The 23,427-nt window shown below is 40.2% G+C and overlaps 1 protein-coding gene across 5 annotated transcripts in view; it reads right to left on the bottom strand.

The window, feature by feature from the left end:
- Positions 1-23,427, bottom strand: part of tenm4 (teneurin transmembrane protein 4) — a 112,046-nt gene that overhangs the window by 25,789 nt on the left and 62,830 nt on the right. For 3 of the 5 annotated variants that reach the window (XM_035680766.1, XM_035680763.1, XM_035680765.1), the window contains 8 exons: positions 19,600-19,719; positions 15,714-15,975; positions 14,006-14,273; positions 13,761-13,904; positions 10,288-10,537; positions 9,886-9,906; positions 6,269-6,501; positions 5,325-5,479 (listed from right to left, as the gene is read on the bottom strand). In XM_035680766.1, coding sequence (XP_035536659.1) covers positions 5,325-5,479; positions 6,269-6,501; positions 9,886-9,906; positions 10,288-10,537; positions 13,761-13,904; positions 14,006-14,273; positions 15,714-15,975; positions 19,600-19,719 — 1,453 coding nt within the window. The remainder of the gene's footprint in view (positions 1-5,324; positions 5,480-6,268; positions 6,502-9,885; positions 9,907-10,287; positions 10,538-13,760; positions 13,905-14,005; positions 14,274-15,713; positions 15,976-19,599; positions 19,720-23,427) is intronic. The other 2 variants (XM_035680764.1, XM_035680767.1) reach the window with 1 other exon arrangement.

The raw sequence follows: 23,427 nt of genomic DNA, 5'->3' as shown, positions 1-23,427 counted from the left end.
ATATGTTCAAGTGATCTTGTTTTAAGACATGGTTTCCCTCCATTTAAGTTTGAACTCAGCAGGGGATGCAGAGCAGATTTCAAGACTTGAAACAGAAAATGGAACAGATTTCTGAAACAGCAAGGACCTAAGGCCTTGGCATAAACAAATTAATACATTCTTGAACGAGGTCAAACTCTTGTCCTTTTGCACGATAATAAAAAGTTAAAAGAAGGAAAGGTTACAGAGCTGCACATCGAATTAAGAGTGAGTTTTGCTGCAGTACGCTCACTGCACAGATGGCATGGCAAGATAACAATGACCTCATCAGAGGAGGGAGCGAAATTTGACATTATTTTTTGCCCAGAACAGGTGAGGTACAACAAAAGTAATGACCACCACTGTGATGAGCCTTCTCCAGAGAAACTCTGGTCCTAAGTGAGGGGTTGGGGAGTGTTTGAAGTAGGAAGCTATGTGCCCTGGATGAATTTTTAATGGATGCTTTTTACTGTCTGAGTGTCTCTGGCAGTGCTTGTGCGATTTGTCATCGTTGTAGAGCTGCAGTCAGTCTGCCTGTATCCTCGCTGCTGTGGAGCTGGGATGGTGAGCATCTATAGGCGCTTGTGTTTGTGTGCGGGGGGGTAAGGGAGCAGCAAGCACGGGTCATGAGGGGGATGGAGTTCCCCCGGAGCTGGAAATGGACAGCTGGAGGCTTTGCTCCCTCCACTGAATACATCATTTCAGCACACAGAAAGCTTCTCTCCACTGGCATCGGCAGCACCCTCAGGACCTGTTTGCTAGTCGTACTCGATAACATACACAATGGGGCAAGAAACAAACCAGTGCATGCACATGAAGCAGGGCTTGGACATAAATCAAATCAAACCCAGGAATACTCTTTTCATAACAGTAAAACTAAAACAATAATAGATACTATACATAATTGCATTATTTGGATTACAAATTACTGCTAGGTCATGGTATTGAAAAACTATGTCCTGAAGGTGTCATGGAGAAAAAATAAAGTGTGCTCTCAATTTAATAATTTGTGTTCTTGAATTAGTAATTTTTGCTCTTCATTTAATATTTGGTGTTGTCAAATTTGCAATTCTTGCTCTGCCTATATTTAATAATTCCTGTGCATGGATTATGTCATTTGTGCTCTCATTTTATTAGCCTATTGTTTTTGCCGTGGGACACTCATTGTCCAGCTCTGTCTCTTAATCCCTCGCCGCCCAAACAAAGCCACAAAGCCACACCTTAATGAAAAAATGTACATTAGCTGTATGGTTAACTAGGCAGCCTCCTCACATAGAACAACATCTAAACATCAAGCCTTTTTTCCACATTCAAGCTCTGACACAAAAGCCACAATTTGTTTGGCTTTACTTGGTGGAGGCGCGCACATACTGAGGCCTCTCTAAAATTACAAAACCTCTTAAGGTAGCTTCTAAATAAACAGTTATTACAGCCACTGAATGAGTGAACCTGACAAAGGCTCCAGCTCTGCGGCTGCTAAAGGGCTTGAGCACCTCAATATTTTTCACTGCACTCACAAATAATAGCCCCAAAATAAAAATATATTAGACCGGATGATATTGTAGCCTGATATGAAACACATATCTAACTGTCTGTCATAAATTAAAACCAATTACATGATGCCCGGATTGCCGGTACATACATTTGAGCCTGTACAGTTAAATATCAAAACGCATATTAATACTGTCGGTAAATTGAAGTTCACTGCTCGCTGATGTGCTAAAGAGAGAGAAAGGAAGCTGTGTTCAGTAGGAGCACTCATTCTGTTGACCAGTAAGCACTTCTACACTCACAGTTGCTACAACTGAAAACTGCATGAGCGAAATTGATACAGACAGCCCACAAGTTTTATTGCCTCACCACAGATTAAAAATATTAGAAATAAATGTAAATTAGATCAGATGATATTTCAGCCTGATACAGTATGACATCAGATATCTGAATGTCTGTCATAAGCCAATTACAAGATGCCTGACTCACAAAGCCAGGCTTGTTGGAGACTTAAAGTTAAGTAGGCCGCAGTTACTAATACATGAGTTTATCATAATTCAGTGTTTTAGAGTTTCCATGTCCAGCTGACAGTCAGACGAAAATTCAAAGCAGCACATGAGCGGCAGACCTACAGTCTAATATCAGCCCAAACATCATCAGTATCAGACCAAAACAGCACAATATTCAAGGAGCTTATCGCAAAGCTCTCTAAAATAATACAGATTTTATTAAATTACAAATCTAGTCATCCATCAAGACTGCATCCCCTCTGAGTAATAACAGGAACCATGCCGGTAAGTGTGACCGACAGGTGGCCAGCAATTTCTCACATCCCTGGGGGTCCCAGGATCAGGACCTTGAACAGTGATTATGATCTACCTGTAAAGAAGGAGGCGGCTATGACTTCTGATCTACTGATAGTCTTTCCTTTATCTCAACTGAACATTATTTAATATCATGGAAGTTTTTAGCTTATTGTAGGCCTGTTATACAATAGATATCTGCAGGTAGATAAAAGTCCCTGTATAAATGAATCTAAAACATTTAAAATCGTGATACTGATTGATGGTATTCCCCGAGAACATCTTCAGATACAAGACATTTCCAAATTGCACAAAGCCATTCACCAAATATGATTTTTCTTTTTTTCTAACCAATCGTGCCCCCTGCACACAAGAGGCTTTACTCTGCTTTCCTCTAAACCAGGGTTGAGCCACCAGCTGTGGCCTCTGAGGCGCTTAAACACAGTCCTATTTTTGCTCAATCCCAGATTTCAAATATTAAAACTTAAAATTAATTAGATCTGATGGTGTCTGAAATTAGCTATCTCACTGCCCATCATAATTAAACCAGTTAGGCTACATGGTTCTGGACCGTAACCTGGTTATGCAGGCACGTTAACCAGGTGTGTTTTGGAGCAGCAGCTGGAGGCTCAGAGAAATTGTTTCCGCCGAATAGCTGAGCTAGACAGCACTGGAAAATATCAAAAAACAAGTTAATCACTGTCAGTAAATAGTATAAGTCACTGCTGCACAGAGAGGGGTACAGCTGTAGGCTGTATGGCGTGTGCTCTCATGCTGCGCCACCTGTAAACTCTGGTTTTACGCACAAGGTGATTTGGTTTTATGCACAAGGTGATAGATCTAAATGGAGCTCTCAGTGTCTTAGTTGCAGTTTGGCTAACTGCAGAAAAACAGATGACAAAGTGTGTGTTTGGGATTGCCCATGGACTAAAGAAAATGCACATGCAAAGCTGATCATATTAGTAATGTTAACTAGCCAAAGCCAAAGTGTTTCATTTCCCTGATTAGTGGAACTTGTTGGGAATGTGTGATATTCAGAGTCTGGACTTTTACCAACAGTAAAATAAAAAAAGCCTCGACAGATCTGATGGAGCTCAGGGCACATCCTAAGGATGGCTTTATTCCAAAAGATATGACTGGATAAACTTGGAATCTCTCTGTTACAGGTTATTTGTATGATGTGAAAAAGTACCAAATGCCATTTACTATTAATTCGTAAATGATCCTGTCGCCCTGACGGGATAATTAATACCTATAAATAATTAATGAAGTTACACTGCTGTACCACGGTGCATAAAAATGCCCATTCCTAATTTGGAGATGCTCGTGTCTTTCCTGCTGCTGTGTGATGGTTCCAGGTATTCCATAATTAATATAAATAAACTGATTACTCAGTGACATGTAAACATAATTGTTAAGATATATTAATCTAACGCATTACAGAATTGGTAAAATTGTAGATCATATATGAAAGGTATTTAGTGATTTAGGGAGAGGTCTGTATGTGTGCCTCCCCCAACTAAAGCCACACAAACTGTGGCTTTTGTCTGGAATGTGGCATAAAAAGGCTGATGTTTAGACATTGTCCTGTGTGAGGAGGCAGCCTAGTTATTGATACAACTATGTAAAATGTTTTCATGAATGGATAGCTTTGTGGCTTTGTTTGGACGGTGAGAGACAGAGCTTGAAAGCGGGTGTCTCATGCCAAAAACAATATGCTATTAAATTGAGGCCACAAATTTTGTAATTCGAGAGCACTAATTGTTAGGATTGTAAGATCCATGACACCTTCCGGGCTCTGTACAAAACAACCCCTAACTAGCTGGATTGAATATTATAATGTCAGGAAAAAAAGGCTGCTAGAGTACACAAAAAGTCTGTCTCGTCAAAGGGAAGTCACTGAGCTGGAGAGTGATGTGACCTCAGTGCAGTGCCCTTGCCTAGGGGATGTGTTCTGTCTGGTGTAGTGGTCTGGTACATATGTGTGCATATGTGTGTGTGCATCAGTGAACATGTGTGCATAAATTGAGAGCCAGCGAGGTCATAGGTCATCCTCATCATCCCCCTACAGCTATAGGTCAATGGCCTTTTGCACTTGGGGCTGTGTGGCCACTTGACACAGACATGGAAGCTCCCAGTAATACAGTGCCACCTCTGGTTTTAGGATGGCTCTATAGCCCGGTGCTATGTTTATTACAGTTCCTGTGGGTTCCACCAGCCTGGACTGGACCCTTTAACTGCTCATTTTCATTTTTTATTTGTATTTGCTTGTTAACCATAAGATGATTTAAATTGTGTAATTTACCAGGCTGGCACAGCTGTGTTTGGAGCTTTCCTGAATTCATAATCTTCTGGACCAATGAGATTCATCTCAGATAATCCAGACCATCCTTGGTTCCTTGGTTTAATGAATCTAACATCCTCCTCTTTGGTCACAGGGGCAGTTTTTGCATAAATTAGGTGCAACATGCTAATTCTTTCTTTTACTACCACTACAAAGACTAGCAATTTATCTGGTCCATATTATTGTAGCTTTTTCTTATCACACAGACTATATTATTTTACTTTTTATTATGTGTATAGTATTTAAAACATCCTAACGTCATAATATGTTTTTATGTTTTTTGCTGCATAACAAACTTCCTCTTGTTGAGTAATAACAGTCTGACCTGACCTGACCTGAATTCAGAAACTTTACTGGCTTAGGTGAACACATGAAAACAGTATTCAGTCTGAAAACTGTCAGTGGAGTCCCAGCAGAGTGCTAAAAGCCTGTAGGCTCTAACTGCCTTCCTCTACCTTAGCATTGCAAGTCCTGTGAATATAGTGGAGAAACAAATGTAGATCAAAACTAGACCCAGAACCACTAGATTCAGTCTTCTGAGTACAGGTAGGAAACAAAATCTCAAATGGAAATGTAAGCAGCCTGGATACCAGGGTCAGTCAAGGAGACTGGTGTAGGTTGAGAGACAGGAAGACACATGCCGGCTGCCCGGGTCAGGGAGGTCGTACCTGAGAGATGTCCATCACAGCATCACAGCTGAGAGGTCGGGCAGAGGTCAGGTCATTGAAGCCCAGAAGAGTAGAGATGATACCATTCTGATCAATCCTGCGAATCATGGTCCCATCCACAAAGAAGATTACTCCGTACTTATCCACGGTAATGCCTGCAGATAAAAAGTCACCCAATGGAGAGAAGAGGAAAATATCCATCAGTTACTTTGTTTATCTGTGCCCTAATGAGAGGACAGAGCACCACTAAATGACAATTAAGCACTATTCACAATAAAAATTAAAGACTAATCACGGCAATAAAAGCTAATGTGAGGATTGATTTTTTAAATCAATATTTGAGAACAATAGAAACATCAAAATAGATGAAGAGTACTGTATGTATTGATTCAATTACAACAAAAATGTAATCAGTTCAGTGTCTTTCTCTCATGCTCTCTAGGCCTTAAACAACAACACAACCAAGAATACTAACCTTAGCTATGCACATCTCTGTATCTATTACTTTAGGGTCTGTCAAACTATATTTAAGCACACTGAACATCTAATCTACAACAGTTACAGCAAAATGTTCTATTTTCAACATAATGGACTATACAATACATGTTGCACATTTGCACAGTTGTCATCCCAATGGAGGACAAAACGTAAGCATGTGATCTAATGACTAATGCATCATACAGATATGGAAGCAACAAGAAAAAAGAAGGGGATTCTATACAAAAATTAATCAAGTTTTAAAATAGCTGAAGCTAGTGCGCTACATGTGGTGGAGCTAAGAGAAGAGAATTGAATGCATGAAAACTGTAGAGTATTGATCTAGCCTCTGTGACTGCTGTATTCAACTACCCAGCAATGTAGTGTAATTGACAAGAACAGACAAAACAAGACCCTCAACTGACTGTGTGCACACTACATTGATTATAACAGCATCCATACAATACCTCTTGGGTTAGTGAGAGTGGCATCAACAGCCTTTCCTCCATCCCCGCAACGAGTGTCATCATATGGGAGACACTGGTCACCAGTGCCTGCCACCAGCTCCAGATTCTTGGCTACATCTTTCACAACATTCAGCGATTTCACCTTGAACACCTTCCTGCTGCTGGTGTCCGAAAGGTACACAGCACCGTTCACTGGACTGGTGGCCAGGTAGTACTTATGAGCGGGGCTGTTGCTGAGAGAGGGGGAAAGAGAGGAAGAAGCCCAAGTCAATAAAGCTGGAAGGGCTACAGTGCTTTCAATAAGAAACATTGTGTAATACAATTAAAATGGATTCAAAAGCCATTTAGAGAGTCAATTGGGCACAATTACAGTTTAAACCAAGGACATGGAAAAAGAAAAATAGAATGAGATTAAACATGGCAAAATAGAATGAGATTAAACATGACATAATGGTGGAGCTTAGAACTCATCTACAATACAGTCAGCTTAGTTAGAAATCCCTGTTGTCAAAAGAGAGTAAATTTCACTTGTCAGAATATATGTGTATAGACACAGTAGAAATATGTGAACGTACTGTATATGTATCGATAGAGATACATATGTCTAGCTTCTTTCAAACTATTGAAACACTAGTAATGCTGGAGGGGATCCAGAGTTAGAAAGACAAAGAGAAACAAGGGTCTAGTGGGACTCAGTCAGTGGGGTACACTGGATCCTTAGACAGAAATCCTAATTACTCCCCTATCCCTGACCTTGAAATCTTTGTGATATCATCTGAAAACAACAATATGAAGCCACAGTGTGTATACAGTAGCAGTAGCCTGGTTAATGCTAGAAGAAGTACAAACAAGTATGTTTTCTGTTTCCCTTGGGATTTCTTTTTGCAGAAATACAAATGCATAGCTGAAGCAGCAATCCAAATACACTATGCATCCATCAGGCAGAAATTCCGGCACAGAAAAAACATCCTATTAAACTTCCAACCAAGTCAACAAAAAAATCCTTCATATCCACAGGAGGTTGCCCAACCTGACAGACAGACAATAGAACCAAATATAACCAATCCTGCTGTGGCAGGACGCATGCAATCTATTGGCATACTCCAGAAAGAATAGGTGTCAGAAAACAAAGATGACTGTAGACAAATCCATAGCAGTACAAATGAAGTGACAGAGAGGACTATTCCTATTAGAAACCTGCTCCTGCTTGTAATAAACACAGGATCTTCTGCTGAAAAATCAAACCATGACAGATTATAACGTAAAACCTTAGCCCAATGGTACTATGCACTACTGGATGGTGGAGACTATAGGCAGAACTGATCTTATTTAGAAAGTGGCAGATTTGACTGACAGATTTGATAGACTTGTGTGTGCTCCCATATATACAGCACACGGCACAGATGGTACTTGGATAAGAGGTCCTTTCTTTATAGCTGCCACAATGTAAAAAACAGCTGAGCAATCCCTTTCAACTAGGTGTATTAGTTGATTTTAAGAAAATGTATCAACAATTTGGCTATTAAACACATAAATTATTCTTTCATCAAGAAAAAAGTAAAAAGTCCAGCTTTAGTAAACAAAGTCCAGTTGTAAACAAACTTGAATACATTTACAATTGAATATCTTTGGGTTTTTGACTGTTGGTCAGAAAAACAAGGAATTAGTAACCAGTTTAGCAAAGTGGTGGTTAGCCCACCTTAAAGATGACCAGTGTTATCAGGGCAGGATACAGCACAGTTCTGCCAGATCTGATAAGCATTACGGAGAAACCTGTCAGCAGGGCGTCATTCAAAGTGGATTAAGACAGAATTTCAACTATAACCTTGAGGGTTCTTTTAGGGCTTATGGTCGGTATGACAGTGCCAAAGCTCATATTTTTATAATACAACAAAAAGAAAGACCAGTGGGTCTGTGGGATTGTCAACTCCAGTGCGTAATTTTAAATGACAATTGACCTTCAATGAATCAGTGATGACAGGACACTGCAGCAAACCTGAGGCGCACATGTCACAATCAGCCTACTGACCAAGTTGACTGATAGTTGGTCTACAATAGATTCCAGGTACATCCGACTGGCTTAGAAAAATGACTTTCTGTCTTAGAGTAGGTCAGTAGCAACCCTCAATAACTGGATTCCACTTTGCATTCTATCTACCATGTGCAATCAGCTGATACCTTATCAGCTCCCAGTTGCATGTAGAACAGTGTTAGTCCCTCCCAGTATTTGAAACTATGAGGTGTTATTCCTTGACCTTGAGCTATGGCCACATACTCTATCTATATTCACTGACAACATCTAGTTTGTAGAAGATAATTGGATTTTGCTGCATGCTGGCACGGCAATGGAGGGAGCGTGGTTGGAGTGGATGGGGACATCCTTAGTAGGGGGTCAATGAACACTGTAGTGAGATCACCCACCTCCCATCCCTATCGCTAGCTCACACAGGAACAGGAGGCAGCCACCCGTTTTATACAGACACATGCTGTGTTTTCCTGGATAAATCTCCTTTTTAATATGCAAATGTGTTTGGAGTGCTGAGACCAAAGGGATGGTGCTTTGACGTTTTGCAAAAGCGCACGAATGTGTATGGAATGTGTAAATTAGTCTACGTAAGCATATTAACATGTCTGTTCTGCACAAAGACATTTGCAAAATTAAGACTGAGAAAAGATAGTTGCAGAAAAGGCAATAGAGCGATTTTGAGTGTTTTGTTAATGTGGTCACTTGGGAAAATAGAGTCCAGTGACCAGCATCACTTGACTTTTCATCCTCAGCTTGACTACATGTTCCCCAGCTGAAGTCATGACCCTCTGATAGAAAATCAATCAATAGCCCTTTGCCTAAGACATGGTATCTAAAGACAGCACACAGAGAGTTCCCTCACCCACACCTACCAAGGAAAATGATGTTTGTATTTTAAGCCTATGATCAAATCTTCTCTCAGTAGCCATTTTAGCTATCAAGATATGTAAATAAAACCTTTATGAAACTTATAATATTCAGTCTTTCTATTGACACTGTCAGGAAGATGTTGATTTAATTATGGGATTTTTTTTAACATTTATTATAGCGTGCAGTATACTGTATCTGCATGGAAAGGTGTTTGACAAACAATTTCTCTCTTTCTTGCAGTACAGTTGTGTTGGCAATGCAATGTATTCTCTATATCCCACTATTCCTTGATAAATGGCAATTCCACAATAATTTAATTAAAGAGATATATTAAAAATACTAGATTATTCAATACTTCATACTTGATTTGCGGTAATAATATAAATTTCAGTTTATTGGATAGGGTAATTTAACCTCCATTATAAATCCTGAGGAAAAGTGTAGCCTCTACTGAGCCAACAAGCAGCTGCATTCTGTCTTTGCAATCACACATACAGCTGCAAATACACAGTTGTGAACAAGGCTCTGAATCCAGAGATTAAGTAAGCTCTGGAGACATAGTTAAACCACCAAATCCACAGCTTTATGAAGATGAAAATTACTCAGTCAGTATCTAAAGATATGATCTTCTAGCTGCTCACAACTGCATGTCTGAAATGGACTCAAAAGGTCACTTTGTACCCTTTTCTGTATAGATTTAAGCAAATACTGCATTGCTTACCTATGCCTGAAGTCTTTATTTCTGTCAGAGTTTGCCAAAAGCAGCAGAAAATGAGAGAGGAAGAGAAAGGTATGTTAGTTGTTAGTGGATAGAATTAAAAAACAGTTGGACAGAATTAATTAAAAGAGAATCATGACAAAACATTATATTTCTTATCTACTCTTGTCTACTACTTAATCTTGTCCTGGAACATCTTCTGTTAAGACCCCATTACATCCTCTTCAGCCCATATCAGGGCCAAACTCCAGCTGATACAGGTGGATGAGAGAGGCAGGACCATCAATCCTGGGCCTTTAGGGCATTTCTGTCTATCTCAATCGACCTTAGTGGTTTATGACCTGTGTGCAAGCCCATCTGAGCTCATGGTCCTGAGTGAATGTTAGTAGGCTACTCCTCCTTTACCTGAGCTCCAGGACGCTGGTGACGTTCCCTGTGGTGAAAATCCTCCTCACATAGTTGAAGTCGCCCACGTACAGACTTCCATCTGAGCCACAGGCCAGAGCCACAGGGGCCAGCAGCTTGTTTCCATCAGCAAGGCCATTACAGCTGGGGCAGGAGATGCTGCGCCTGCGCCCGTTCCCCATCACGCTGCCGATTACAGGAGGCTGCTGAGAGATGAAGACGTTCTCCCCATTGCCCATATGAAGAATACCTGATGAGGACACAGGAAAGAAACAAATAACAATTGCAACCTGTTTAGGTTGAGCAGAATTTGAAGACTGGGCTCTATTTTTCTAAAATTGGACGCAAGCAAAAAAGCAAGTGCAGACAAGGGGAGCAAGTGAAATGGGTTAAAGCTAATTTTAACAATTTTGGTAACAAGAGGTGGGCTTAAACAACAGGCAGTTAAATCAGCTTCTCTCATCTTCATACAAAGCAGAGTGTTTTCTAATAAGCTTGGAAGTGCATCCAGGCCAGCTTCAACCGAAAAAAACCTTCTTATAGCGGCATTATTATACAGCAGCCCAATAATGAATACACAGCACCCAAAACATGCGACCAGTGGCACCTGATGTCTCATTTCATGTTGAATTTACAAATTAGGAGGCGCTAACAATTCTGTCCACATGAAATGATGTACCAAACCTATATTACAAGAAAGTTATGTTTATGCAGTACAAAAATATGTAATATGTTACCTTAATTAGTAACTGTTGACTGTGCTTTTTACCACAATAATTACAAAGTTTGCATTAGTCATATTTAGGTATGTTTATATGCATTTATTAATCCCACTTGTACTAATTGTTCCCAATTAACGCTGTTCAAACAACAGAACTTCTTATTTGATTGTACAAACGAAATACTGTTTAAGTCTTGCTTAAATAAGTGATGCTGCAAAATTTTTGAAGGACCTCAAGACACACCTTGATGCTCAGAAGATTTCATCAGTTAATTAAGATACCCATGCTGCTTGTTGTGTGTGTAATAATGTGCAGTGCAGTTAATAAGTGGCAAGCAAAAAGATTAAAATGGGATACTCATGTTGCTCTTCTGGATAGGTAAGTAGGCAACTGTCTGCCAACACGCTACTGATGGGAAATTGGTAGATTAGCTCAGATTTTTCTAATGCTCTAATGTTGTAACTGCCTGTCTACCCATGGCTCAAGACTGCTTAATTCAATTTCAAATGTATATAATGTATAATGTATATAACATTTTTAAAAGAGAGTGAAAGTCACCACACAGATAAGAATCAGGTGTGATTTTAGAATAGGGGTTTGTGTGTGTGCACCTCTGCCAACTGAAAATTACTCTGTGTGCCCATGTTTGCAATAAGAGGTGGTCTTAGCGGATGAAAACACAGGCACAATTTCACGCCAAAATGGGGACCAAAAAGCCCCTGGCACAAGTGGAATCTCTTGGAGCTAGAAAATTACCACACAGGCACAATCACAAAAAATTGACTTGCTCAGATTAAAAATGGTATTGTGCTTGCCTTTCTACCTCTGTTGGCTCTGTGCATGAACAAAAATACAGCCATATGAGCACAGTTTATGTGCAGGCATTCAGGCATGCACCCACACACACGCACACTATGTTTCCATTAGTCTTGCCAATCTACTCCTGGAAAATGTTCAAATATGTAAATGCAAAGATGTTTCTGCTGCCCAATCAATGTAATCATATTTGAAATTTAGCATCTGCATGTCTGCGGTAGTTTTTCTGCTTCTGATGGTACTTGGTGACCTGAGTTCTTTGAGTGCCACAACATTTGGTCAATCAGAAAAGATCAGCCAAGCATCCCCTTCCTGGGACGTGATTTAATCTTAGGGGCTGCTGCTGCTGGGAGTAGCAGACTGACAGCAATTAAATTAGGGATGATTCTAAAAATGCTGGGCATGAACAAGACATAGAGGTGCCAAAGGGGAGGATGGGGTAGAGGAACTGGCAGTGGAGGTGGTGAGGGGACAAAGAGCAGCTCTCTCCCTTCTTCAGACTCAGGGGGTTTAGTGTGACGGATCAAAGTGCCACCTTCCTGAGCATTTTTCATATAAGTATGCCTCATCTCCTCTGATGAGCCCTTCCAGACACAAACGGACTGTGAATCCTAGCTAGTGACAGGTGCTGCCCAAAGTTTTTCTCTCTTCAGTCCTACTCCTACCTTTCAGGAGTAATTTGCTGGCAATAAGAAAATTGACCCCCCTCACCTAAAAATGGACAGCGGTAATAAAAAAGTCAGATCTATCTAAGGCTACCTGACACTTCTGAAAAGCCTTAAAATACTACAGACAGGGAAGACAATTCAATGTTACACTAAAAGCATCATCTAAGGCACTGGGTGGACATGGTCCCACTTATCTGCACTCTTGGGAACATTCAGAATATGATCTGATCCGATCTGAGTCATTTAATATTGAGTATTTGCCAATACCGAGTCCTGGATCAATACTTGTATGTTTTTTTAATAATACTGTGGCCAGTGAACAGTTCAAGTACATTAAAGTTATTAATTGCAATTAATTTTGCATCACCAAATGCCTGCATCTAAGTTGTTGTTTAACGTTCCTTAATTTTTGTACACAATAAAGTATAAAATAACAAACCCTCTAATCTTTTTGGTCGTGTTGCTGTCTGGAGGGAGTTTCTCTCTCCAGTGTTTGGTGCTTCGGTGCAGCAGTTACCTCAGTTACCTGAATGAACGTCTCTACATCTTTTGTGCAGATTACCGTAGTTAATTACTCTTATTTGCTTTTTATCCGCAGGACTTTTGTTGCACTTGCAGTGGCGTGTTGAGTGTGGTTGTGTCGGAGCTCTACCGCTTTTCTCCTCTGAGCTCTCTCCTCTTCTCCTGCTCTTACACACACAGACCTCAGAGACCTCAAAGAAACAGCGAGGCTGCACTGTGCATGAAAGCTTCATGAGTAAAAACAGCTGTGTGACAGCTGACGAAAAACAAAAGATCGAATCAGATCAATAAACCTCAACATAGCTGATATCCATTGTTGAGATTGGATCAGCACATCCATAGTGAAATGCAATAAGGAGTGGCTAACTAAAGAGCACAAAATTTTTATATCTTAACAAATGACAAATTCTATTTTTGAGTCCTTATTAGATTTCATTTCATAAATCGAGTTTAAAAACTACTAATTAAATTCAATAATTGTCTTCGCATTTGTAATTTCCCTGATATTAATGTACAGTTATCTGCTTTTTGCTGTGTTCGGCTGACACAAATTCTTATAAAATTCCTTAAACAAGTAAAACTGTAGTGGCACACTAAGTGATTTTTACCTTACTGTGATCACTGTGAAACAATGCAATGAATAATTATTTAAAATAATTATTGCAGTATAAAATGATCCTTAGTTTGTTTTAATGGATGAGTGGTTGAGAGGAGGAATTTAAAAAGGGTTTCCTAGTTGACTCACCACTCTGGATATTTAAAGCATGGTGCTTGTCTATAGTCCATCCTCCCAGTTTGGAGGCAGTGGTTTCGTAGCCCTGCAGAACAGCAGTCCTCTTCTCCCATAGAATAAGGTCTGGACATGACTCATACTCAAAACCCACAGATACTAAGGAAAGAAGCCAAGACAAAGCTAGTTAGTGAACCACGTGTGTCATGGATAAAAAAGCAAAAATATACATTATATGCAATATATACTTCATCACTTACCAAAAGCTTCAGACAAGCCATAGACCTTCTGGCTGTAGACATCAGCTTTGTCCCACACAAAGTCATAAGAGAGGTTTGGGGCTGCAGGAAACCACTTTCTGAACAGCCTGCCTTCCACAGCCACCATAAGGTGAACCTTCATCAAGTTGAAAGGTATTGTGGAGTGGGTGAGGGTCACCCTCAGTATTGACTTGTAACCTGGGGTCCTGCTGCTTAAATAGCCGAGTTTCATTTCCGTTCCTGGTATAGGCACTTCCTCCTGTAGAGACTATGGGAAAAAAAACAAAGCTTATCATTGATAGAACGCATCAAAAGCAACATAAATCCTTAAGCTGGCTGACATGAATTGTAAATATAAAACTGATTAGAATTCTGGTACGGTAGGATTAATAACATGTCTTTGCATGTCCTTTATTTCACGCTGATTATGAATTTGTCATTTCTTTGGTCAGTAGCCACTATAACCTTTGTTACATATTTTTCATAGCCTTGCCTCCAACCAAATATCTAGACCCATGGGAAGATTAGAAACATCAATTAGAGGACAATTATGTTCATGCATTACGGAGAATCCGATGAAAGATTTCTTCATTATATACTTCAGTCATAATTAATTTAATAATAGCAAGTCCTTCATAAGGACAATAGTCTTCCCTGCAATCCATATGACAATGGCATCAAATGAGTGCCCTTGGGCTCAGAGCTTGCACAGTCCAATAATATACGGAGTAATAAAAGTTTAGCTAGAGACAACATCATGGCCATCATCAAGGTCAGATGTGTAACCTCTTGATGATACAAGAGTAGGTCAGCACTCAGACATTGTACGGTGTTCGCATTTAGGATCAAGGGTCGACACCACTGATCTGGTTGACCAACTCCTCTCTTCTCTAATTGAGCCACCTCTTATCGACTGTCTTCGCAGTACAGAACAAGATGTAAAATAACAAATTAACAGCTACTCAAAGCGGCTTTGGTTGGAGGACATGTCACTTACAGTATGATGTGTTTCATATTAAATGTTCACAGTGAGTAGCTATGCCTGGTTAATTAAACAGAATTCCTTTAAAAGAACAAGTGTAAACCAGATGATTTCCCTGTATTGTGCTTTTACAGCTCAAGGAATAGCAAAGACAAGGCAACTATAAATAGACAAGACTGCATACTAAACCCAGTGATATGCCATAAATCTTATGAAGCAAGTGGGAGACAAAGTAATTAGAGAAGGGCACAGAGATGCCTGTTAGACATAACATACCACCATAGCCACACATTCACCTGCACACAAAAGCTTACCACAAGTGTGTGTGTGCACCAACAAGACACATTGTGTGTGTAGAAAGATATCACAATATATACAGTTATGAAATATAAAAGCAAATCCTTTCCAGTGGTACTTATATGCCTAACCTGGGAGACTACAACCCACGAGAAATTAAAAATGTCCAGGCTGTTTTCTGTGTGCGATGTAATCATTATCACTCTGCAGTGAGACAGTGCAATGCACATTGTAAATCGCCCAAGTTCTGCAGACCAATTACACTAGAGAGATAAAATCACAGCACTGCCATAAGCCAGAGTTACTATTACACTTGTACTTGATGAATAGTCTGCAGTGTCTCTCCCAGATATGTGGCATGAATCAATTGAAGGAGAGACCCATGTAGATCACAACCTCCAGGGCAATGAATAGGTTCAGAGTAGTCACCTGGATTTCGGGTACGACGGTTCGCCTTTCATAGCAGGAGCCAGCGAATGCGGTGAGTGGAGCTGGGGATACCACAGGGCTGGGCCTGGTAAAGCTGCTGAGGTCACAGCTAGGGATGTCATTCTCCTCATGCCGCATGACGATGGTATCCATGACAAAGAAGCGTCCCCATGGCAACCAGAGAGTGTGCTCCTGGGTGATGAATGGAGCGCGCTCAAAGTGCAGGGCTATAGCTATGCCCCCATTGGTCACCAAGTCAAAACTGGAACACAGACGTGCACAATGTCAAGAGAGGATGAATGTTGATATAGATACAGATACAGTGAAGAATATTAAGTAATATTAAGTAATGTATATTACATATTTTTTCAAATAACTGAAAATCCCCATTAGCAATGCATGTAATCTGTGTTGAGGATTAAGCCACAATTTACAGGGAATATAATGTATATAATGTATTATAATTATATATATAATTAAGTGTTGTTATGATGGATCAAATAGTAATAAATTCATGTTCTAATAAATGAAGGATGTTAAGAAAGGATGCTATTTTACTATTAAGCATTATCTTTCATGCACACGGAGGCTGCAAATACAATAGGATGATTAGTCACAATGTCAGAAGCACATTTCTTAATTACTGTTATAATCCGTATATTTTAATTCAAAGAATAAAAAATAGTAGATGCATGCTTTAAGTTCAACCATGACTGTCACCCCCATGCGTGTAATGCACTGCTCCTGTGCTCACATTTATATGTGAGAGAGAGAGATTTGTGCTGCAGGATGGAGGCAGCCGCCACTTCTCTATCGATCCCTTAGATGAAGGCTGTCCACTCTAACATCAGTCTAAAAGCCCTGCAATGCAATCCCATCTGCTGTTGCATTTAAGGGCCTCTGTCTCTGGTCTGACCTGAGTGGGTCTCAGTAAACAGGCTGCACTCGGCTATTTCATCATCTCCCACTGCTGCATGGTGACAACAGCATGCCCGCACCTGCACTGGACTTCTGCATCTCTTGTCACTTCTTTCTAAGAGCCAATTAGCACCTGGTCACCTACAGGCCCCTGGGACAGGGCCTCATTCTCACAGGGGAAGCGTCTTTCACAAATTACAGGTAAAGAGCAGGTCCAAATACTGGCCTCTAATCCAGGTAACCTCCCTTTTGGTTTAAGCTATTATATAAAAGATCTGCTCAGTACTTCCCTTCAGGGTAAACATCTGATTGGCTGTGGTGATAAACAATGGTTTGTTCCATCCCTTGGTGTTTTCGCCTTGGCTGGGTGTGAGAAGAGTGAGTTCGTCCAGCAGTACTGATGCTGCAGAGCAGATCTTGTGCTGCCGTGATCCATCAGTAACCATACAGCTGCAGCCGGTCAGTCTGCGTGACACCTGGCAGGCTCAGGCTATGCAACACTACTAGACAGACACTCATGGGCAGCGTGGCCAATCGATGAAGGGATTCACTGGCCGTTATCAATCATGACAACAGCCTTAAGCCATGTGACAAAACTTATTAAGCTACCTACAACAGCCTTGCTTGCTTTTTGCCCTCAGGGGATGCATCAAGCTCAAAGAGTTAACCCTGCCAATGAACTTGGCATGCCTCATTCAAATTATACACAATAATTTCTCAGCCAATGTATACTTGTAATGAACCGGATTATATCTACTTGATGTTTAAGTGAATCAAGGACACAGTAAAAAGTGTGAATAGAATGAATAACGACTGTATGCTCAAGTAATAGAAACTCGATGTATGATCAAAGTGGATGAAAGAACACTTGTGTAAGTTTCTCACCAACCATTTTTAAACTTTATAAAACTCAATAACACATTGGTGTCGTCTCTGACAAGGTTGCTGTATGTATACAATTAACAATTAACCATTAACCCCCAAAACATAAACAAAGATAGTAATAATAATTAATAATAATAAGTGCATGTGAGATGTGGACATTATATATTAGTATGGATCTTTTAACAAACTGCCAAGTGTACAGTGGATTTCCCATACATCATGGCTTCTATAGAAATCTTCACATGCACCTAATAATGTAAGAAGCTGGAATCCACGTCAGCTATTTACTCATTATTGGAGAAAAGCATAAAAGGGAACAGGTGTGTCTCATTGCTCAGCCAGTCAGAAAATGGCTACACAGCTGTAAAGAAACTAAACTAACCTCTTTTGTTTAGGCCAGTAAACTTTTCAAGACAGTGGAAAAGGTAATTTAAAAAACTAAGCCCTTGGACAATAAAGAACACATCATAAAAATGAGTTGAGACAGCTTTCCCATTTCTAAGTGGCTGAACAGGTGCATTTCTGATTTCACGCTGCACTGAGCCAGTTTACAGTGATTGCAGGGGAGTTGCAGTAGACTGGGCATGTTTACAGGGGAACCTGGGAGATGGAGTAGTGTTTACACATACGTATGCTGGAAGGGAGAAAAGAGTATAGAGCTTTGCGAAGGAAAAATTGAGTGATGCATAAGAAAAATGGGACACGCATAAATAGGAAAAGGATAGAGATGAGGGAAGCCAGTGCAGTGGAAAAGACATGAGACCTGGGCTCAAGGAAAGTACAGGAAATATGTGAAAGAGCAGTGCCCAGAAAGGAAAGGCTTAAGGGCAGTGGGAGATTGGAGGACGAAGAGCGTGAAGGGATGGAGAGCAGATGAAATAAGTGAGGAAGGTGAAGATGATGAGGTGGAGATGAGAGATTTTTGTAAAACTAGGAAGAAGAGGAGACTGACAAGAAGATGGAAGGAATGAGGAGAAGCAAGAATGATCAAGATCAAACCGACGGTTAAGATGTGGGCCTTTCGAGTGTCAGTGACTGATACAAGTGTCAGGAGGAAGTGGGGCTTGGAGAGCAAACACCAATTCATGCTGTGCTGTGATAGAAGGGCTTGGTTTGCCACAAGGTCTTATTAACACTGACTACTATGAGAGATACAGGGGAATTGGAGGTTGTATGTACTGTATGTGTGCCAATCTGATGCAAAAACCGTATTCAGAAAAGAACAGAAATTATACGGACAATATAAGCCGACCTTTTTCTGTCAGGCCTTTCTCTTTCATTCCAAGAAAGACATTGAAACCAGTCTGAAACCAAGTTTTTGTCTGGATTTCTTTGAGTATATCTCCTGGTGGCGAAGCAGCTGGCACAGAGTTGTTTAAAGAAAGCCAAACAGAGCGGACTCTTTCCACTTGTTTTATCCGAACACTTCAACAGAACAATTTATCTTTCTCCAAAGGGGTTCTAGTGGTACTGTAATGAAACAACAAGAAGCTAGACGATGGATTTAGTGACAAGGTTTCCTGTGTCTTGCAGAGGCAGAAGATATGTGGAATTGTCTGAGGGAGATAGTGGTAATGATCCATGTCAATCAATGGCAAAAAAAGTATGACGCACACAGACACAAAGCAAATTAATTGCAGGTCTGTGGCCTAAACTTAAATGTCTCTTAATTCTCTCAATCCTCCATTGTCAAATAAATAATGTCCATCTGCACTATGCTTCATAGCCCCAGTGAGCTGCTTTGAATTGGCATATTTTATTCTTTCCCCTCCCTGCTGTTACTGAAGCATAACTTATGAGTGTACCAGAAGGGCTTTGTTTGATTTCTCTGGGAATTGAGCCGAGAACTCCACAATTGGACCAAATGAAAGCACGAAGCAGATCAATAGCGGCACAGTTTGCAGTGGCAACTGTGTTTTTTCCTTCAATCATTAGAATTCAGCACAGCTAGACAACACTATTTGACAATAATATAAATATCATTGTCACATCTCTGCATAGCATATTTAGGCAGCGGTTAGTGGCATTTACATTGCATCCCTTGTTTTTGTGTGTGTGTCAATATAGAGAAGAGAGCTCTTACCTTCCATCCTGCCTAGTGATTGTGTAACCATAGGATGGGTTGTTGATGAAACTGATGTTGACTCCAACCAGTGGTGTTCCATCCGAGGTTACTACTTGTCCACGAATGACACAAGCATGGCTGCATGGGAGAGACCAACACAGTTACAATGACAAAATACTTTTCAACCAAACCTTCTACATACAGGTACACCAGTACAAAGACAATCCAAAACAACAACCCTTGTAAATTAGTGGTAGCAATGGATTGAATTATATTGTTGCGTTTCTAACATAGTCTGTTATATGTAAAATTGGGATGGATAACAGTAAAGTTAAAAAATATGCAATAAGTATGGATGTTATCAAAACTGAATACTGTACAAAATAAAAGCAAATCATAACAGGAACAGAACAAGCCAACACCTCCAAGGATGTCTCTAAGGGGTTTTCTATCCAGAATGGAAGGATAATGAGATAAGGAAGCTTTACTTTGCTTTCGCTCTAATTAAAAAAAAGAGGATTTATCTTTTCCATTACAGAATACAAGAGAGGGTATATAATAGGACTGCAGATTGCAAGACTTGCTTGGCTGGTTATCAAGACCTCGACAGATTTCCAGACTGACATCAGGTCTCCAGAAGCTGCATAAATTAGATCTGATCATCAGTCTCCACCAATCAATAGTGGGAAGTCATCCAAATTCACCTCCTAATCTTACTGAACTGATGAGTTGAGACCTTGCTGTATCACGTCTCCCTCGTCGAGTTCTGCCCTCGTCATTAGCAAGGCCCAACTCATGGTCAGCCATCGTTTCTGTAGTCGTTTGCAAAAAATCCCCTAACAAATGCCTTACTGCCACTTCTTCATTAGGCCATGGCTATTTTTAATACATTTGGGTCTTAAACACTGCCACGGACTGGAAACAATTAACACTAGTGTGTTAGTAGCTGCCCTCAACATGTCCTTACCAGAGGCAAGATCATTCACCCCACACTATCCTGGTCCCCAGGAACCCAGTTTTATGTTAATTAGGCCGGGTCCCCTTCAGAAGACCTTGGCTGTCCACCACTGCACTGTAAACAAGCAAGGAGATACTGCTCTGAATCCATGGGCTCATACCCAAAGATCTATCTGGGTGCATTTACATAGAATTACTACTAAAGTTAACCCAGCACTGGCCTGGCTGTCGACGATTAATCATTCATGCCAACAGTTTATTTTAGAGTCTTATTTGAAGAGGCAATCATCCACATTTTCTTCAGATGGAGCTGTGAAAGTGGAACTATCTCCTTCCTGCCTCTGTGAACCACATGGGGAGATGATTCCTCGCTGTCAAGACAAATGATTTAAATATTGACATCAAATACGACAGAAAGAAAGAGCAGCAAAGGAAGCGTGAAGCATTTGCTGCAGAAACTTCCCCTCCATACGAGATTTCACTAGTCCAAGAGGATTCACAAAGTCAAAAGGGACTTCACAATATCTCCTACCTCCAGTTTATCATACATCATCCACAGAGGGCAAAATGAGGACATGTGAAAAATAAACAGGTGAAGCCCCTGGAGTCAGCAAGAAATCATCTCTGGTTTATGCTCTTTAAAGAGGGAGTATTATGGATAACAAGACTTTTGCCATTGATGTCATGGAAGTAATGTTAACACATGAAGCTGATACACCTCGCCACTTCACTAACTTTTCAACACGATAAACCTGCACCCTTTGAACAAGCTGTTCTGAACTGATTCTTTATTCAGTGTCACAACTGGAAAAAAGAACTATCAAACTGAGGGTGTGAATCAAGTTTGCTGTTAGGTATGTTTTAGGGTTTTGAGGAGGGCCAGTCATACTTATAGCTAATTACAGAAGTTTTTCATGAACAATTCTACTGTATGAGATGGGTGAGTAGCTAGTCACTTTTAATGAAACTGAACAACCTTTAGAGAAAAACAAAATGTAACAAATAAGTGTCAAAGACATACAGTTGTCACGCAGTAATTGTGAAGAAACTACACTGGAAAAACTAAATAAATGCATGCCAGACTTAAGTATAGAGAACTTTCAGTGAGCAAGGCTAATAAATGGTACCATCAACACAGAAGCAACAAAAACATCATTACCCACGCAAATGACTTGATTATAGGGTAAATCCTGCAGCAAATATAAGCATGTCACTGCAGCCCTCTCTTCCCCTGCCTGTATGCTACCAAACACACTGAAGAAAGTAAAATGAGGAGACATCAATGTACATTTGTTGTTCTCCAAATATATAATGCTTCTGGACGGGATAGAGCGCACTGAGAACCAAACAAACAAGACATTTTCTGACACTAATGGCCTGATGCTAATAAAAGAGTTATAAATAAAATAATAAAAGCGCAAGTCTGTAAATGAAGCAAATGGCTTCTGCCTTACTATTATAAGCCAGCTATCAGTCTTTTCCCAAATTGTTCCATGGACAAAGTCCCTGTTTACTATTCTAGTCACCATCCACTGCTGTGCCTTGGCAGTCTCTTGTATTATGTGTCATGGTCGAGAGTCAAGACATTTTATGCAGTGGCAGATGCTTTATTCAGTGGCACCTTTGTAGCTTTTTGTGGTGGGAAACATCAGAAATAGCAGTCCAACATGTCTACTACCATGAGGAAGTGGTTAATGGATCAATAAAGAGATGATCAAGTGACCAGGGCAGGGATATCACGAAGATGCTGAGACCATGCCTGTGAGGCTCATCTGCAGCCCTGAGCCCCTTGTCATAACCGCTCATATCTGTCGGTGGGTGGGGAATGAATACCAAACATGAATAATAGATTATCACTGATATTTTTAGGTGAGTCGAGGCCTCCAATCTCTCAGCTCATCTCTGGATTCTTGATTTTACTTATTTATGGCTGCATCTTCTTGTGGGAGAGACAAGAGTATTACTCAACCCTCTACGCCTCTTCCTCTGTCCAGTGAAGAACTGCAAAATGTTGAGTGGTTCTTGAAAGCCAGAAAAAATGTCAATGAGGGAAAATGTCACAAAGTGTGTTACAAGAGCTTTTCTCAAGTATCGGCTGACACTACGACAAAAAGTTCAAAAACAGGCCGAGTTTGACTTTGATGACTGTTATTGTAATTCATATGGGTTTTTTTTTCTAACTGCAGACGAAATCGGTACAGATGCATGATCGTATGCAGATAGCTAACAAAGGAATAAAACATTCTGACTACAGCAAGTGTAGATAAAAAACATGTTTTTCTACAGACAATGAGGTAAAATCTAATGCTGTCTAAATTACGTTAGCAAACATCACATTATTCACACATCTCAACAAGCACCAAGATGTGTTGTGTTGCAAATCATACTAAAGGAAATGATCCTGCTTGAGGACACTTTTGAAATCGATTTTCCCTTCAAGAACAAAGCAACAGCTCTGCTGGACTAAAAATAGGGATGTCTGGAACCACAACCTTCTGCCATCTTATTTGAAAAAAAAGAAAAAAAGAAGAAGTAAAAAAACTCAAATCACAACTCCATGCTGTGAAGTTTGTTTGATTTGTCTGCTTTTTCTTTTTTTACACAATTTTATGAAATTTGAAATATTCTCAACTTAATTTATTCTCAAATTATTTTGTTTTGACTGTTGTTGGTTTGTTTCACAGGAGTATAGTCAAGCCAGGATGAGAGAGATCTACAAGCAAGTGGGATGCAAATAAGGTGACACAGCCTCACAAGCGATTAAAGATGAAAAGAGAAGGAGACAAAGGAAACGAGAGGCAGGGGAATCTTATGGGACTTTGACAGCCATCCTGCCTGATATGAAAGCATCTCAGATTCTATGGCTGGGGTGTCGTGAGCTCTGCCTCT

Source organism: Morone saxatilis, unplaced genomic scaffold (assembly GCF_004916995.1).
Source record: "Morone saxatilis isolate NCDOM2014 unplaced genomic scaffold, NCSU_SB_2.0 Contig8, whole genome shotgun sequence".
Classification (NCBI taxonomy): Eukaryota; Metazoa; Chordata; class Actinopteri; family Moronidae; genus Morone; species Morone saxatilis.
This window is presented reverse-complemented; position numbering and strand designations above follow the sequence as displayed.